The following is a 17,278-nucleotide window of genomic DNA, read 5'->3' on the forward strand; positions in this document are numbered from 1 at the left end:
TTCACAATAAATAAAAATTACTAAAATTATATCAAATATATTTAAATATTTAGATAATTTTATAAATTTATTATTAATAATTTTTTCAAATTGACAATTAATTTAGTTTAAAAATAAAAAAACTATTTAGAAAAGAATAATAAATAATTCATAGGGGTGAAATAAATATATTGAATTAATAAAAATACTTAGTTTTAAATAGCAATAAATACCTTTGAAAAAAATTATTTAAATTAGTTTTTTTGAAGTTTGTTTTTAAAAATAAAAAATAAATTGAACAAATAGCTCATAAAATTTATTTGATTTCTTGAGTATTTTGCGCTGGTTGCAATTTTTATGTGCGTAATCTCTTAATGATATACGTTTGTTAATAAATTTTTTATCACAATTATCATCTATTTACTATATATAGTTTCATTTAGTATTTGTTTCCTATTTATTAGAATTTATCTCATTTTATATTTGTTATACATTTTTAAATAGATAAATTCCTTAATCCAGACCTCCTTTGTATACAGGTTAGTGATTTTCTATCAAAAGACTCTACTACTCTTATGCTGAATCAAATCTTTAATTACTTTTAAGGCATTCTGTATAAAAGAAATTAGGAATATGCTAGGCAATTCTTAGCTAGTTGATGGTAAATTATTTATTGTTTTTGGAAGATTGGTCAAACTGAAGCTTTTCAGGATGAAATTAAGTACCATAGAAAGGATAGACTTTTCCTTCAGCTATTGAAACAAATTATTTTCCTTTTTAATCCTTGCTATAAGCTATGCAATTAAAATTTTAATTGATTTTTGGATTTTCTAAAAACTATTTCTTAGAGAAACCATGTTTGTGGTTATAATAAAAGAATTCTTCTTCTTCTAGACATTTTATTAAAGATTTTGATAATTTAGATAGAATTCTTGACTGTGTTTTTGCTTCTTTACTAAATATTTATTTTGCAAAATGGTTTTTGCTATCGAATTGGTTTCTAATTTCTTAATTAGAAAAGCTTAGAAATAATAACTCAAATCCCAAGCAAGTAGTCCATAAAGGAAAGTAGTTTCCTTTCTCGTTTTTCTTTTTAGCTAATTCTATCAAAAATATGGCTACTTTTGAAAATTAAGTAAATTTTTTTTCTTCTCCTTCTTGCACTCTCATCATCAAGTTAGCTCCACCTCCTGTTAAAACTAGCCCATTAACTTTATTCATTAAATTCTCCAAATTTTCTAAAGAGTCAGTCCAGTTTAATGGAATTATTCTCAAACCACTTTATTAGAAGTATTAAACATAAGATGTGTAGATGTAGGAGTATTCTTCTTTCGGATAACTCTAAAATCCTGATGGAATACTTAAAATAGCAATAACAGGAAAACTAATAAAACTGTTTTTGACACGAGAAACATTTGAAATACAACTTTTTGCATCGTTTTAATTTTGAATTTGAGAAATTTCTGAATTCTAAATGCCTTCATCATTTTCTTGTTTTAATTCTTCTTCTTCTTCTTAGTCACTTTAAAAAGCTATTACATAAAGCAAGAAATGGAACACTTAAAAAGAAATCAAAAAACTTAATTTTAAAATAAGTATTTACATTAATATTGAGCATTTGATGCTTAAAATTATTTATTATTACTATTCATTTTTATAGAAAATATAAAATGTATTGAAATAAGGCTAATATTAATAATATTTGATTGGTTGTTTGAATTTTTTTAATTTGTAATGAATATATCTTTGAACAATAAATTCTAAATTGTTGATTCATAAGATTTATAAATATTTATTTATTTAGTTTAGTTTATCAAATACTCCAAATTTTCTTTAGTTAATTTATTTTAAAAGCTAAATGCCTTACTAAAATCTAATGAAGTGGATTCACTATTTTTTAGAAAGGCCTTTATTTATAATACTTGTTTTTAACATTAAAATATTTAGAATAGTTTTTTATTTATCATCTTATTTATTTTAAATCAATTGAGCACATTCAATTTTTGTTTGTATGCATTTATTAACATAAAAAGTAAATATTTTATGAAAATATTTTAATATAGTTCTTCCAGTTATTAAATTCTTGTAGATGTGGAAATATAAGAATTGAATTCCTGGATTTGCTATTTATAAATTAGATTAATTAAATAAACAAATAATTTATTAAAAAATATTTGTTTTAAATTTTTATATCATTTAAGAAATTATATTTTTTATTTAAAATAGATTTTTATTTTTTTAAAATACAAATATACTTAATTAATTATTTTAAAAGAAAATATTAATTACCGTAAATCCTCATAAATTCTCATCATCATAAATTTTCACCATATTTCCTGAGTATTTATAATTAAAATTATTCTATTTTTTTTCAAATAGTAAATGAAAGTTTTTGTATTTTAGATGATGTACATTAAAAAATATATTTTATTTGTTTAAATAAGAAAGCTAAATATTTGTTATTATTATAATTATGAAAAAAAATGATATCTAGAGGATTTAGATATGACATAAAGTATATTGAGAATGCGAGCTTATTAGAATTAATACATTATTTTAATGAATTTTTTTGCAATTATTTAGATTTATTTTCATATTTTTTATAAATATTACCTTTTTAAAATAGTTAAATTTTTTTTTAAATGTTTCAAAGATTTAAGATTTTAAAGAAAATTAATCTAATTACAAAAACAAACACATAAAAATACATCAAAAATTTATTTTATTCTAGTGATAATGCATTCTTATTTTCCTTTATTTCTAATCTATAGTTCCTACTATAATTTTAAGTAAACATTTGAAATAAAAATATTAAGATTTAATAATAAATGCTACACTAACTTTTTTGTGATTTCTCTTACTAAATAAAAGCAAATTTATAAATTAATAAAATTTATTAATTCTATTTATCCTCCTAATAATTAATTAAATCTCCATTAATTGCTATTTACTATTTTTGAAAAAAAAATAAATGATATAATAGATTAAAAGATATTATAAATTAGAAGAAGTAATTATTAATTTTTTATCAAATAACTTTAAATTTATTTTGTTTGATATAAAAAGTTTTTAAACTCTTCACTTTAATCTCATCAGGTTCTCCATATTTATCTGAGGTATATTTCATTTATAAATATTCTCATTATAATAAATATTTTATACTTATTTAACTTTCAGTTTATTTTAATATTTGATATTTTTTATTCATTTTTTCCTTCTAAAACTTTACTAGATAAAAACTGTATATTAGTTTTGGATTGTGATGTTTTTACTTAAATAAATTAATTTATTACAAAAAAACTCTTTTTACTTGTTTGTTTATTACCTTTTTATTTTATTTTATTTAATTTTATTTTTCATTTTTATTGTATTTGTGTGTTTTTTTTCTTCTATCTTTCTTAATTGAACTGAACTCATATTTTTTTTTTAACATTTGCTTGTATTATTTTTTAATTCATTTCTTATTTGTTTATATTTTTACTTCATTTTTCCATCTAAATAATTAATTAATTATAATTTTTTTTCTCAATATTTATAAAGTTAAAATAAAATTGATGTAAAATGTGTATCAGGCTTAGGTTCTGCTTTAGCAAATTGCACAAATCTCTCAAATTTGACACTTGATCTTCGGTAAAAATAGTTTATTAGTTTTGGAGTAATTTTTTTATTTATAAAAATGAATTTAAAATAATATAGCTCTTTTAACTTACTTATGTTTTTTATTTGTTTTACTTTTTTACTATACTTTTGTTTTTTTATTTCTTCTATCTTTCTGAATTTAAATTATTTTTGTATTTTCAGCATTTACTTTTATTATTTATTATTTAATTTATTTCTTATTATTTAATATTTTTTGTTCATTTGTTCCTTCTAAATAGCTAATTAATTATTATTATTTTTTAATATTTAAAAAGTTTGAATTAAATTGGTGATTAGGGTATATCAGACTTAGGTTCTGCTTTAGCAAATTGCACTAATCTCTCAAATTTGACACTTGTTCTTCAGTAAAAACAGTTTATTAGTTATAAAAATGAATTTAAAATAATATAGCTCTTTTAACTTGTTAATTAAATTTCTATTTGAATTACTTTCTTTTTCTTTTTTATTGTTCTTGTGTTTTTTTATTCTATTTTTCTATATTTAACTCATTTTTTATAGATTTTTTTATTTATTTATTCATTTCTTATTATTTAAAATTTTTTCATCCTTTTTTCCTTCTAAATAGCTAATTAATGATATATTTTTTCTTCAATATTTAAAAAGATACAATTAAATTGGTGGTATATACATACATACATACATACATACATACATACATACATACATACATACATACATACTCGCACATGGTGACATGCACTCGGGATAGGGGCCCTATATATAATTACTTATACATTATTATTATACGTATACCAATTTATTTATATATAATTGTGGGTAATATACTAGAAGGGAAGGGTCACCTACACCCTAATGGCATTTCTACTAATCTTCCATGATTTGACTACGCATTATGCTCGCTTCCCATTTGTATTCCAGATCTTCTGTTCAGAATGGGGCCTCCTCTTTACCACCTATCAGATTTGGCCCTTCCCTCCTACCAAGGAGACCGCTGGTAACATTCACATTTTTACATGGAATTTTTCGAAATAAAGGGGGCGGTATAGGATTCGAACCCCCGATATCACTGCTAAGACCCTTCGACTCGCCCACTCGAGCCGCTTAGCCCTTCTTAAATTGGTGGTTAAGGTGCATAAGGCTTAGGTACTGCTTTAAAAAATTGCATTAATCTCATAAATTTGACACTTGATCTTGGGTAAAAGCTGTTTATTTGTTTTGGATTATGATACTTTTAGTTATAAAAATAAATATTTAACAATTTACTCTTTTAACTTGTTTTTTAGATTTTTATTTGATTTACTTTTCTTTTTTATTGTACTTGAGTTTTTTTTCTTTCTATCTTTCTTAATTTAACTCATTTTTTTATTTTCAATATTTGCTTTAATTATTTTTAAATTCGTTTGTTATTATTTCAAATTTTTTCTTCCTTTTTTCCTTCTAAATAAATAAATAACTAATTATTCATATTTTTAATATTTAAAAAGTTGGAATTAAATTGGTTCAAAAGGTGCATCAGGCTTAAATTCTTATTTAGCGTATTGCACTAATCTCTAAAATTTGAAACTTTCTCTTAGGTAAATCAGTTTATTTGTTTTAGATAGTAATATTTTTTTTAATAGAAAAGAATTTAAAACAATATAGCCCATTTTGCTTATTTATTAGATTTTTATTTGATTTCTTTTCTTTTTTATTGAACTTGTGTTTTATTTCTCTCTATCTTTATTAATTTAACTCATCTTTTTATTTTCAATATTTGCTTTTATAATTTATTTCATATTTTTCTTCATTTTTTTCTTCTAATTTTTAATTATTTGTATTTTTTTTTCGATATTTAAAAAGAGCAAATTATATTGGTGATCAAGGTGCATCATGCTTAGGTTCTGCTTTAGTAAGTTGCACTAATTTCTCAAATTTGACACTTGATCTTGAGTAAAAACAATTTATTTATTTTGGATTGTGATATTTTTTAATTACAAAAATGAATTTAAAACAATAAATCTCTTTAACTTGTTTATTAGATTTTTATTTGATTTTAAGTGTGTTGTTTTTTCTTTCATCTTTCAAAATATAACTCATATTTTTATTTTGGACATTTTTTTCTTAATTTTTTCCTTACTTAATTTTTTGTTTTTTCATCAATTTAAAAAGATAGAATGAAATTGGTGACTAAGGTGCATCACTCTTAATTTCTGCTTTAGCAAATTGCAATAATCTCTCCAATTTGACACTTTTTCTTGAGTAAAAACAGTTTATTTGTTTTAGATTGTGATATTTTTAGTTATAAAAATGAATTTAAAACAATAAACATTTTTTATTCGTTTTTTATTTTATTTAGTTACCCTATAATACAATCTAAGTAGTAAATTGATAATTTTACTACCGTGGGTACTTATGTTTAAGAGGATGAAAAAAATAATTTTTAAAAAAAACTTCATCCTTAAAAATAATAATAGATTTGAGAATTTTCTTTTAAAAATTTACTAGTTAGAAGATATTCTACAGTATATTTTACTTTTTTATTGTACTTGTGTTTTTTCTTCTTCTATCTTTCTTAATTTATTTAACTCTTTTTTTATATTTTCAGCATTTACTTATTTTATTTTTTATTTCATTTCTTACTATTTCATATTTTTTCTTCATTTTTTCCTTTTAAATAACTAATTAATTAGATATTTTTTCTTCAATATTTAAAAAGTGAAAATTAAATTAGTGATTAAGGTTTATCAGGCTTAGGTTCTGCTTTAGCAAATTGCACTATTCTCACAAATTTTACTCTTACTCTTGAGTAAATTTACTTTATTTGTTTTAATTTGATTTATTTTACTTTATTCTTTTTTTCAATTTGTGCTTTTTTTCATTCTTAATTTTTTTATTTTAAACATTTACTTTTATCATTTATTCATTCATTTCTTATTATTTAATATTTTTTCTTCATTTTTTCCTTCTAAATAACTAATTTCATTATATTTTTTCTTCTATTATTACATAGTAGGAGTTATATTGATGATGAAGGTGCATCAGGCTTAGGTTCTGCTTTAGCAAATTGTACTAATCTTTCAAATTTGACACTTTATCTTAGGTAAAATAGTTTATCTGTTTTGAATTGTGATATTTATTTTTAGTTATAAAAATTAATTTAATAAATAAAGATCTTTAAACTTGTTTATTAGCTTTTTATTTGATTTACTTTTCTTTTTCTTTTTTATTGTACTTATATTTTTTTTCTTTTATCGTTCTTAATATAAGTCATATTTTATTTTCAATATTTGCTTTTATTATTTACTAATTCATTTGTTAATATTTCATATTTTTTCTTCATTTTTTCCTTATAAATAACTAATTAATTTGAATTTTTTTCTTATATATATAAAAAGAAACAATTAAATTGGTGATTAAGGTACTTCAGACTTAGGTTCTGGTTTAGCAAATTGTATTAATCTCTCAAATTTAACACTTAATCTTGGGTAAAAACAGTTTATTTATTTTGGATTGTGATATTTTTATTAAAAAAAAAGGAATTTAAAACAAAATAACTTTTTTAATTTATTTATTAGCTTTTTATTTAATTTATTTTTCTTTTTTTAATTGTAATTTTGTTATTTTTTCCTCTATCTTTCTTAATTTAACTCATTTTATATTTTCAAAATTTACTTTTATTATTTTTTATTAATTCATTTCTTATTATTTCTTCAATTTTTCCTTCTTAATATCTAATTAATTATATATGTTTTCTTCAATATTTAAAAAGTTTGAATTCAATTGGTGATGAAGGTGCATCAGGCTTAGGTTCTGCTTTAGCAAATTGCACTAATCTGTTAAATTTGAAACTTAATCTTAGGTAAAAATAATTTATTTGTTTTAGATTGTGATATTTTTAGTTATAAAAATGAAACAAAATAGCTCTTTTAAATTATTTATTAACTTTTTATTTGATTTATTTTTATTTTTTTAATTGTAATTGTGTTGTTTTTTCTTCTATTTTTCTTAATTTAACTCATTTTTATATTTCCAACATATTTTTTTATCATTTATTAATTTATTTCTTCTTATTTCATATTTATTTTAAATCATTTTTTCCTTCTAAATAACTAATTAATTATACATTTTCCCTTTAATATTTAAAAAGAGCCAATTAAATAGGTGAAACAGGTGCATTAGGCTTAGGCTCTGCTTTAGTAAATTGCACTAATCTCTCAAATTTGACACTTGATCTTGAGTAAAAACAGTTTATACTTATTTATTTTGGATTGTGATAATTTTAGTGATAAAGTAAATTTAAAACAATAGAGCTCTTTTAACTTGTTTATTAGATTTTAATTTGATTTACTTTAATTTTTCTTTTTTATTGTACTTGTTTTTTATTCTTATATCTTTCTTAATTTAACTCATTTTTTTATTTCAACATTTATTTTTATTATTTTTTAATTTATTTCTTGTTATTTCATATTTTTTGTTCATTTTTTCCTTCTAAATAACTAATTAGTTATTTACTTTATCTTCAATATTTAAAAAAGGGAAAATATAATAAGTGCATCAGGCCTAGGTTCTGCATTAGCAAATTTCACCAATCTCTCAAATTTGACACTTATTCTTGAGTAAAATCAGTTTATTTATTTTGGATTATGATATTTTTATTTATAAAAATAAGTTTAAAACAATAATTTGTTTATTTTTATTTGATTTAGTTTTCTTTTTCTTTTTTATTGTTCTAGTGTTTTTTTTCTATTATAATTTAATTCATTTTTATATTTTCAACATTTGCTTTTATCATTTATTAATTTCTTTTTATTTCATATTTTTTCTTCATTTTTTCCTTCTAAATAACTAATTAATTTTATTTTTTTCTTCAATATTTAAAAAGATCCAATTAAATTGATAATGAAAGTGTATAAAGCTTAGGTCCTGCTTTAGCAAATTGCAATACTCTCTCAAATTTGACACTTAATCTTAAGTAAAAACAGATTATTCGTTTTTGATTGTGATATTTTTACTTATAAAAATAAATTTAAAATAATATAGCTCTTTTAACTTGTTTATTAGCTTTATTTGATTTAATTTTCTCTTTCTATTAATTTTATTTGTGTTATTCTTAATAAGTAATTAATTAATTATATATTTTTTCTTCAATATTTAAAAAGGGAAAATAAAATTGGTGTAACAGGTATATTAGGCTTATGTTCTGGTTTAGCAAATTGCACTAATCTCTCAAATTTGAGACTTGATTTTTCGTAAAAATAGTTTATTTGTTTTGGATTATGATATTATTACTTAACAAAATGAATTTATAACAATAAAACTCTTTTAATTTGTTTGCTTGCTTTTTATTTGAATTATTTTCGTTTTTTGATTTATTAATTTTAAATATTTTACTAATTAAAAAATTTTATATATATTTAATTATTTTTAGTATTTTATTTTAATTTAATATAAAAGTTATTTCTAAGTAGATGAATCATAATATTTGTAAGTAAAAAGCAAGTGTTTTAAATCAAAAAGATTAGTTATCTTTTAAATAAATTACTTCGGTTGTTGATAGACAAAAGTGATGAAAAATGGATGAATAAATATTAAATTTTTCAATAATAGAAATGAATATGTTTTATTTTAAAATATTTTGAAAAAGATAATTTAAAATATATTTATATAATTGTTTATTTTATATATATGGATAACATATTTTGGTAAGTTAATAAATAGATTATTAAATTTATGAAATTTTTCAAATTAATATTGGAAATATTTTTAATTAATTAGAAAGTTGTAACAGGATAAGGATTATAAAAATAAGATTATATATTTAAAATTTAGTTTATGTAAGCATATCTATCTATCAATTAATAAATCCTTCTATACTTATAAAATAAAAATGCGTTTAGGAATAAAGATGAAAAATAATAAACAAAAAGATAGAAGATCTAATCGATAAATTTAACAACTAAAATTTAATAGCAGGAAAATATCACTATTTTATTTTATAAAACTGCAGGAAATATCTTTAATTAATTAGAAAATTATTACTGGATATAAGAATAATAAAAATCAGAATAACATTTGATACTATTGTTTTAAGATTAAATATAATATTTCAAGAAGCAAAAATTTAGAAGAAATAAAAAAAATTAATTAGCTGTAAAAAAGATGGAATTGAATTAACTATAAAATGTAAAATTAATTTATCATATTTGGCATTTGTAATTTATTTTTTTAATAAATATTTTTTATCTTAAATAAAAGTTTTTTAACTCGAATCTAAATTAGCATGAAAGAATTTTTTTATCAATAGAGTAACAATTTATTAAACTTTTTTTATTAAATGAAAAAATATTTATTTATTAATTGATTTTGTTTAGTAATGAATTCATAAATGAAGAAAATTCAATTGATCTTGCAAATTGTATAAAAAAATGTTAAAATCTTTAGGAATTAGGACTAAATATAACGTTTGATCACTTTTTAAATTTTAAATAATAATTAATTTTAATTTTAATATAAATTAATAAGTTTAAGTTAAATCAGTGAAGAGAGATTGTACTAACTATATCAAGCTCTTAAATTTTGTCCTAATCTTTAAAGCTTAAAATTGATTCTAGAGTATATATTTTACTTGAAAAGATTTAAATTTACTTTAATATTAATAATTAAAAGATCAGACTAACAGTCTGTGGTAAGTATTTTTGGTCTTGGAGATTCATTAGAGAAGTGTGATAAATTGAGAGAATTCTCTATCGATATAGCGTAAATACATTAATAAGATACAAATATTATTAATTTTATTTTTAATTAGTTATAATCATATCCAGCCTGAACAAATTTGTATGCTTTTTCGATAAATAGCCAACAATTAGAGTATTTCTACTTTATAGTTCAATTTGGAGTAAATAAATTAATTAATTTCAAAATAAAATTATTTTGATTTTTTTCTTATAAATTAGAGGGAATTAAATGGATTCGACTCTTTTGTCATAAATAGCAATTAACCTTCAAAAATTAAAGAAGTTGGAAAAATTATCTATGAATTTTAGGTTAAAATTTTTTTAATTTCTGCACTAATTTGAAAAATTATGAAATTTAGGTAAGGTTATTTATATTCTGAAGGAATCATTTAATTTGCTTAAGGAATGGAATCATTTGCTACTTTAATTGATTTAAGCATTAATTTAGAGTAAAAATAAATAAAATTTTTCATTTTTATATTTATTTTACTATTAAAACAGTTCTAATTAAATATCTGAATCAGGAGCTGAGGCTCTTGGTAAATTAATTGGCAATCAAATTTTTCTATCAAGTTTGGATTTAAACTTTAAGTAAATTATAAAATTTATGATTTAAGCTTTTAATTAAATTTATTAATTAACTATAGCTATAATGCTTTGTGTGCTAATGGAGTTACTAAATTAATTGATCAAATTCATAAATGCTCAAGAATATAATCAATAAGCTTTAAACTTTAGTAATATTTTTCCAATCTTTTAATTTTAATTTGATTTATTTTAATTAGATAAAATGCAATTGATGCTAAAGGTGCTTTTGCAATAGGTAGTGCGATTTCTTAATGCAAGACATTAGTTAATTTATGCTTGGATTTAAGGTAATACTTTATTTTTCAAAAATTTATTATCTTAAAATTATTTTTATATTAGCTAAAATAGTATAGGTTTTTAAGGTTTATCAGATTTGGTAACATAGCTAAAATTATGCAAAAGTTTAGAAAATTTAGAAGTCTAAACATGGTATTTAGTCTTTTTTTATTTGTTAATTAATTCATAATTTAAATTAACAATTAAAAGCTATATTTAAGATGATACTGTTGAGGAATTGAATTTGGGGTTAAATTAAATAAAATCAATAAAATAGATATCATTTAATTTTAGGTAAAATTTATTTATTTATATTCATTAAGCTTAAAATTTATTAATAAATAGTTCAAACACTTTTGATAAAGTTAAAGCAATATCTGATTTAGCCAACAATTTAGAACTTTGTGCTAATCTCGTTAAGCTTAGGCTCTTTTTATGGTAACATATTTATTTAATAAAATATATTTAAAAGAGTTGATAAAATTCTAAGAAACTCTAAAATTTAATTAGAAAATTATAAAAATATCTTAAAAATATTCCTCAATTATAATTAACAATATTTGTTTAATTCAAAAAAATGAAAGAAATAATATTTTTTTAAATATTAAAATTATATTTATTTTAACAAGTTCTTGCTATTTAGAAGGAAATATCATTAAGCCATTAGGTTAAGCTTTGAAAAATAGCAAAAGTATTGCAAATGCATATCTTGATTTCAGGTATTTATTTGTTAATTTAAATAATTAATTCAGATATTTGGAGTAAACATATATTTTTTAAATAAAACCCCTATTAATTATTATTCTTTTTTAACTTTTAGATAGAAAATATTATATTTTCCTATTTCATCTTTTTAAGAAAGATCATTTAAAAAATATTTACAACATACATACATTTTATTTTATTGATTCATTTTTTTCTTCTAAATAACAAATAAATTAATTGTTATTATTTTTTTAATATTTAAAAAGTTACAATTAAATTGGTGATTAAGGTATATCAGACTTAGGCTCTGCTTTAGCAAATTGCACTAATCTCTAAAATCTGACATTTGATCTTTAGTAAAGACAGCTTATTTGTTTTTTATTGTGATATTTTTACTCATAAAAATGAATTTAAAACAATGCAGCTCTTTTAATTTGTTTATAAGATTTTTTATTTTTACTTTTCTATTTCTTTTTTATTCTAATTTCGTTTTTTTTCTTCTACAATTCTTAATTTAACTCATTTTTATTTTCAATATCTGCTTATATAATTTATTTATTAATTCTTTCTTATTATTTCATATTTTTTCTTCCCCTTTTCCTTTCTAAATAAATAATTATAAATATTTTTTCTTAACTATTTATAAGTGAAAATTAAATTGGTGACTAAGGTATATCATGCTTTGGTTCTGCTTTAGCAAATTGCACTAATCTCTCAAATTTGAGTCTTGCTCTTAGGTAAAAATAGTTTATTTGTTTTTGATTGTGATATTTTTACTTATAAAAGTGAATTTAAAACTATAAATCTCTTTTAATTTTTTTATTAGCTATTATTTGATTTAGATTTCTTAATTATACTCATTTTTTTATTTACAAAATTTTTTTTTATGATTTGTTAATCTTTAATTAATATTTTATATTTTTTCTTCATTTTTTTCTTCTAAATAAATAATTTTAAAAAGTAACAATTAAATTGGTGAAAAAGGTGCTTCAGGCTTGGGTTCTGCTTTAGCAAACTGCACTAGTCTCTCAAATTTGACACTTGATCTTCGGTAAAAACAGTTTATTTGTTTTATATAATTAATTAAATTTAAAACAATAAAACTCTTTTAATTTGTTTTTTAATTAATTTTGTAATAGATTTTTTTTTTATTGTCCGTCCTTGTTTTTTTTCTTCTATCTTTGTTAATTTAATTCATTTTTTACTTTCAAAATTTACCTTTATTATTTTTATATTTATTTCTTATTATTTCAAATTTTTTATACATTTTTTACTTCTAAATAACTAATCAATTTTTTTTTTCTTAAATATTTAAAAAGTTGGAATTAAATTGGTGATGAAGGCTCATCAGGCTTATGTTCTGCTTTAGCAAAACACATTAATCTCTCAAATCTGAGACTAGATCTTTAGTAAAAACAGTTTATTTGTTTTGCATAGTGATATTTTTACTTATAAAAATCAATTTAAAACAAAATAAATCTATTAATTTGTTAATTAGCTTTTTATTTGATTTATTTTGATTTTGATTTTTCATTCAAATTCTGCTAATGTTTTTTTATTTATTAATTTTAAATATAAATTTAGATTGAAAAATTTATTCTATTTAATTTTTTTAGTATTTTATTAAATTTAATATAATATAAAAGTGTAAACTAAATCAATGAATCATAATAATTGAAAGTAAAAAACAAGTGTCTTAAATCAAAAAGATTAGTTGTCTTTAAAATAAATTTCTGATGGCGATAGACAAGTTGTGAAAAAGGATGAATAAATATTAAATATTAAATAAAATTTTTTATTATATAATATTTTTTGCAAAAAAACATTTTAACCTAAAATATAGATAGATTTATTATTAAATATTTTATTTATTTTTATGTAAAAGGAGGGTGGGTTTTAAAGAAATTCCTTTATTTAAATAAATTTAATATGTAAATTTTCATATATGTATTAACTTACCAAATTATTCCATAAATAATAAAAAAAACTAATATATATTTAGTTTAAATTATCTTATTACAAAATACAAATTAATAAAACATATTATTTTATGTTATTTTTAATATTTCATGTTCATTAAACTTTTTTTCACTGTTTTTTTATCATCAATAAATATATATTTTAAAGAAAACTAATCTTTATGATTTAAGAAATTTGCTTTTTATTTTCAATTTTGATTAATAGACCTAGTCATAACTTTTATATGATATTAAATTAAAAATTTTAGCAGCATAAAAAGAGGTAAAAATAAATCAAATAAAAAGCTAATAAACAATTTCAAAGATTTTTACTTTTTTAAATTCATTTTTATAATTAAAAATATCACAATCCAAAACAAATAAAATGTTTTACCTAAGAAAAATTGCCAAATTTGAAAGATTAGTGCAATTTGCTATAGCAGAACCTAAGCTTGATATACCTTAATCACCAATTTAATTCCCTCTATTTAAATATTGAAGAAAAAAATAAATTATTAGTTAGATATTTAGAAGTAAAAAATATGTGAAATTAATAAATAAATAAAAAAATAAATGTTGAAAATAAAAATATGAGTTAAATTTAGAAAGATAGAACAAAAATAAGCATAAGTACAATAAAAAAAAAAGTAAAATAAATCAAATTAAAAGCTAATAAACAAGTTAAATGAGCTATATTGTTTTCAATTGATTTTTATAAGTTAAATATCACAATCCAAAACAAATAAAATGTTTTTACCTAAGATCAAGTCTCAAATTTGTGAGATTAGTGCAATTTGCTAAAGAATAACCTAAGCACGATGCACCTAAATCACCAATTTTATTATCACTTTATAAATATTGAAGAAAAAATATATAGTTTATTAGTTATTTGAAGAAAAATATGAAAAACTAAGAAATGAATTAAAAAATAATAAAAATAAATGTTGTTAATAAAAAAATGAGTTAAATTAAGAAAGGTAGTAGAAAAATAAATATAAGTACAGTAAAAATAAAAAAAAAAGGTAAATCAAATAAAAAACTAAAATAAGTTAAAAGAGGTTTATTGTTGTAAATTCATTTTTTTAATAAAAATATCACAATCTGAAGTAAAAAAACTATTTTTACCTAAGAAAAAGTTCAAAATTTGTAAGATTAGTGCAATTTGCTATAGCAGAACCTAAGACTTATGTGCCTTTTTAACCAATTTAATTGGATCTTATAAATATTGAGAGAAAAAAATATATAATTAATTAGATATTTAGAAAGAAGGAATTTGAATTATTAACAATTAAAGCAAATATTGAAAATAAAAAAATTAGCTAAATAAATTAATTAAGAAAGATAGATGAAAAAAATAACAAAATTACAATAAAAAAGAAAAAGAAAAGTAAATCAAATAAAAAGCTAATAACAAATTAAAAGATCTATGTTGTTTTAAATTAGTTTTGTAAGTAAAAATAATACTATCCATAACAAATAAACTGTTTCTTACTCAAGATAAAGTGTCACATTTGAGAGATTAGTGCAATTTGCTAAAGCAAAACTTAATCCTGATGCACCTTCATCACCAATGAAATTGTAACTTTTTAAATATTGAAGAAATAAGATTATATTAATTTTTTATTTAGAAGGAAAAAATGATAAAAAAATAAGAAATAAAAAAAGAAAATGAGTTAATAAATAATATAAGTAAATGTTGAAAATAAAAAATGAGCTAAATTAAGAAATATAAAAGAAAGAAAAACAAAAGTGCTATAAAAAAGAAAAAGAAAAGTAAACAAAATAAAAAAATTAAAAGAACTATATTGTTTTAAATTCATTTTTATAAGTAAAAATATCACAATCCAATAAAAATCAAATGTTTTACGCAAATTAAAGAGTCAAGTTTGAGAGATTAGTGCAACTTGCTAGAGCAGTACCTAAACCTGATGCACCTATTTCACCAATAAAATTGGATCTTTTTAATATTGAATAATATATAATTAATTAGTTAAATATAATAAAGGAAAAAATAAAGAAAAATAAGAAATAAAAAGAAAATGAATTAATAAAAAATTTATTAAAGCAAATGTTGAAAATAAAAAAATGAGTTAAATTAAGAAAGATTGAAGAAGAAAAAACAAAGTCCAATAAAAACAAAAAGAAAAATAAGTCAAATAAAAGCTAATAATTATATTAACAAAACAGATAAACTTTTTTTACTCAAGATCAAGTGTCAAATTTGAGAGATTAGGGCAATTTGTTAAAGCAAAACTTAAGCCTGAAGCACCTTCATCACCAATTTTATTATTCCTTTTTAAATATTGAAGAAAAAATATATTATTAATTAGTTATTTAGAAGGAAAAATATGAAATAATAAAAGAAAATGTAGAAAATAAAAAATAAATTAAATTAAGATGAAAAAAAGTAGAATAAAAAGCAAAAAGAAAATTAAATCAAATAATAAGCTAATAAAAAATTTAAAAGAAATATATTGCTTTGAATTCATATTTATAAATAAAAAAATGTATTAACTGTTTTTATAAAGTAAAAGTTTTAGAAAGAAAATATGAATAAAAATACCAAATATCAAAAAATTGATTATGAATTTAAAAAATTTAAATTGAAAATTAAGTTAAAATAACTAAAAAAACATTTTTTTATACAAAATGAAAGAAAATAGGTGATAATTTCTATTAGAAAAATAATATTTTAAATAAACTAAGTAGAAAACATTAATTATAATAATAAAAATTAAATTTACCGCAGATAAATATGGAGAACCTAATGAGATTAAAGTGAAGAGTTTAAAAACTTTTTATATTAGTAATAATAAATTTATATTATATTGATAAAAAATAAATAATTACATCTTTTAATTTATAGTAATAGTTAATCTATTATATCATTTTTTTTCTTTTCAAAAATATTGAATAATAATTTGTTAAAAATTGGATAAAAAGAATAAATAAATTATATTAATTTATAAATTTTCTTTTAGCAAGAGAAATCACAAATAAAGTTATTGTAGCATTCATTATTAAATATTAATATTTTTATGTCAAATGCACTTAAAAATATAGAAGGAACTAGAGATTGGATATAAAAAATAATAAGAATGCTTAACTAGAATTAATCCCTAATTTTTTCAATAGAAATTTAGAGCTTGCAGTTTTTAACCCCTCCAATTCCTTAATATTATGATAGAGGATAATATTTAATATTTTAATGTTTTGATTTTTTTTTGGTATAAACTGTTCTCTCGTTTTAGAGAAATTCATTTATTTAAGTAAATTTAATCTGTAAATTTTCAATTATTTAATAAGCCATATATTAATTAACATACTAAATATTCATAAATATAAAAATAATAATAAATCTATCTATATTTTAGGTTAAATTGTTTTTTTTGCAAAAAATATTATATAATAAAACATTTTATTTAATATTTAATATTT

At 19.2% G+C, this 17,278-nt stretch overlaps 4 protein-coding genes across 4 annotated transcripts; 2 read left to right on the top strand and 2 right to left on the bottom strand. All coding sequences in view use genetic code 6, as the record gives it.

Annotated features, from left to right (window-relative positions):
* Positions 1 to 414: 414 nt before the first annotated feature.
* TTHERM_01156850 (class I glutamine amidotransferase) lies at positions 415 to 1,712 on the bottom strand (the record flags this gene model as incomplete). The annotated part of the gene is made up of 2 exons (XM_001030073.2): positions 1,583 to 1,712; positions 415 to 1,511 (listed from the first exon to the last, which is right to left on the bottom strand). The coding sequence occupies exons 1-2, from the start codon at positions 1,629 to 1,631 to the stop codon at positions 415 to 417; spliced, it is 1,146 nt and encodes a 381-aa protein (XP_001030073.1). The 5' UTR covers positions 1,632 to 1,712.
* A 2,820-nt stretch (positions 1,713 to 4,532) lies between these two features.
* Positions 4,533 to 8,859, top strand: TTHERM_001156853 (cyclic nucleotide-binding domain protein; the record flags this gene model as incomplete). Its single annotated transcript, XM_012799378.1, has 12 exons — positions 4,533 to 4,795; positions 5,085 to 5,174; positions 5,440 to 5,529; positions 5,749 to 5,838; positions 6,296 to 6,385; positions 6,590 to 6,679; positions 6,975 to 7,064; positions 7,349 to 7,438; positions 7,727 to 7,825; positions 8,115 to 8,195; positions 8,462 to 8,551; positions 8,739 to 8,859. The coding sequence occupies 12 exons, from the start codon at positions 4,533 to 4,535 to the stop codon at positions 8,857 to 8,859; spliced, it is 1,284 nt and encodes a 427-aa protein (XP_012654832.1).
* An 824-nt stretch (positions 8,860 to 9,683) lies between these two features.
* Positions 9,684 to 13,765, top strand: TTHERM_01156890 (kinase domain protein). The gene is made up of 16 exons (XM_001030077.2): positions 9,684 to 9,762; positions 9,835 to 9,884; positions 9,951 to 10,040; positions 10,102 to 10,191; positions 10,246 to 10,335; positions 10,385 to 10,474; positions 10,533 to 10,622; positions 10,673 to 10,762; positions 10,815 to 10,904; positions 10,961 to 11,050; positions 11,099 to 11,188; positions 11,241 to 11,330; positions 11,388 to 11,471; positions 11,523 to 11,615; positions 11,807 to 11,896; positions 12,149 to 13,765. The coding sequence occupies exons 1-16, from the start codon at positions 9,739 to 9,741 to the stop codon at positions 12,267 to 12,269; spliced, it is 1,362 nt and encodes a 453-aa protein (XP_001030077.2). The 5' UTR covers positions 9,684 to 9,738; the 3' UTR covers positions 12,270 to 13,765.
* A 394-nt stretch (positions 13,766 to 14,159) lies between these two features.
* On the bottom strand, positions 14,160 to 16,767 carry TTHERM_001156890 (oxalate/formate antiporter protein, putative; the record flags this gene model as incomplete). The annotated part of the gene is made up of 9 exons (XM_012799379.1): positions 14,160 to 14,172; positions 14,235 to 14,324; positions 14,598 to 14,687; positions 14,966 to 15,055; positions 15,333 to 15,422; positions 15,708 to 15,797; positions 16,043 to 16,132; positions 16,585 to 16,634; positions 16,691 to 16,767. Coding segments are annotated over 9 exons (678 nt in total), but the record flags the coding sequence as incomplete, so codon positions are not given.
* Between the last annotated feature and the right edge of the window lie 511 nt (positions 16,768 to 17,278).

Source organism: Tetrahymena thermophila, assembly GCF_000189635.1.
Source record: "Tetrahymena thermophila SB210 genomic scaffold scf_8254472, whole genome shotgun sequence".
NCBI classification, from domain to species: Eukaryota; Ciliophora; class Oligohymenophorea; order Hymenostomatida; family Tetrahymenidae; genus Tetrahymena; species Tetrahymena thermophila.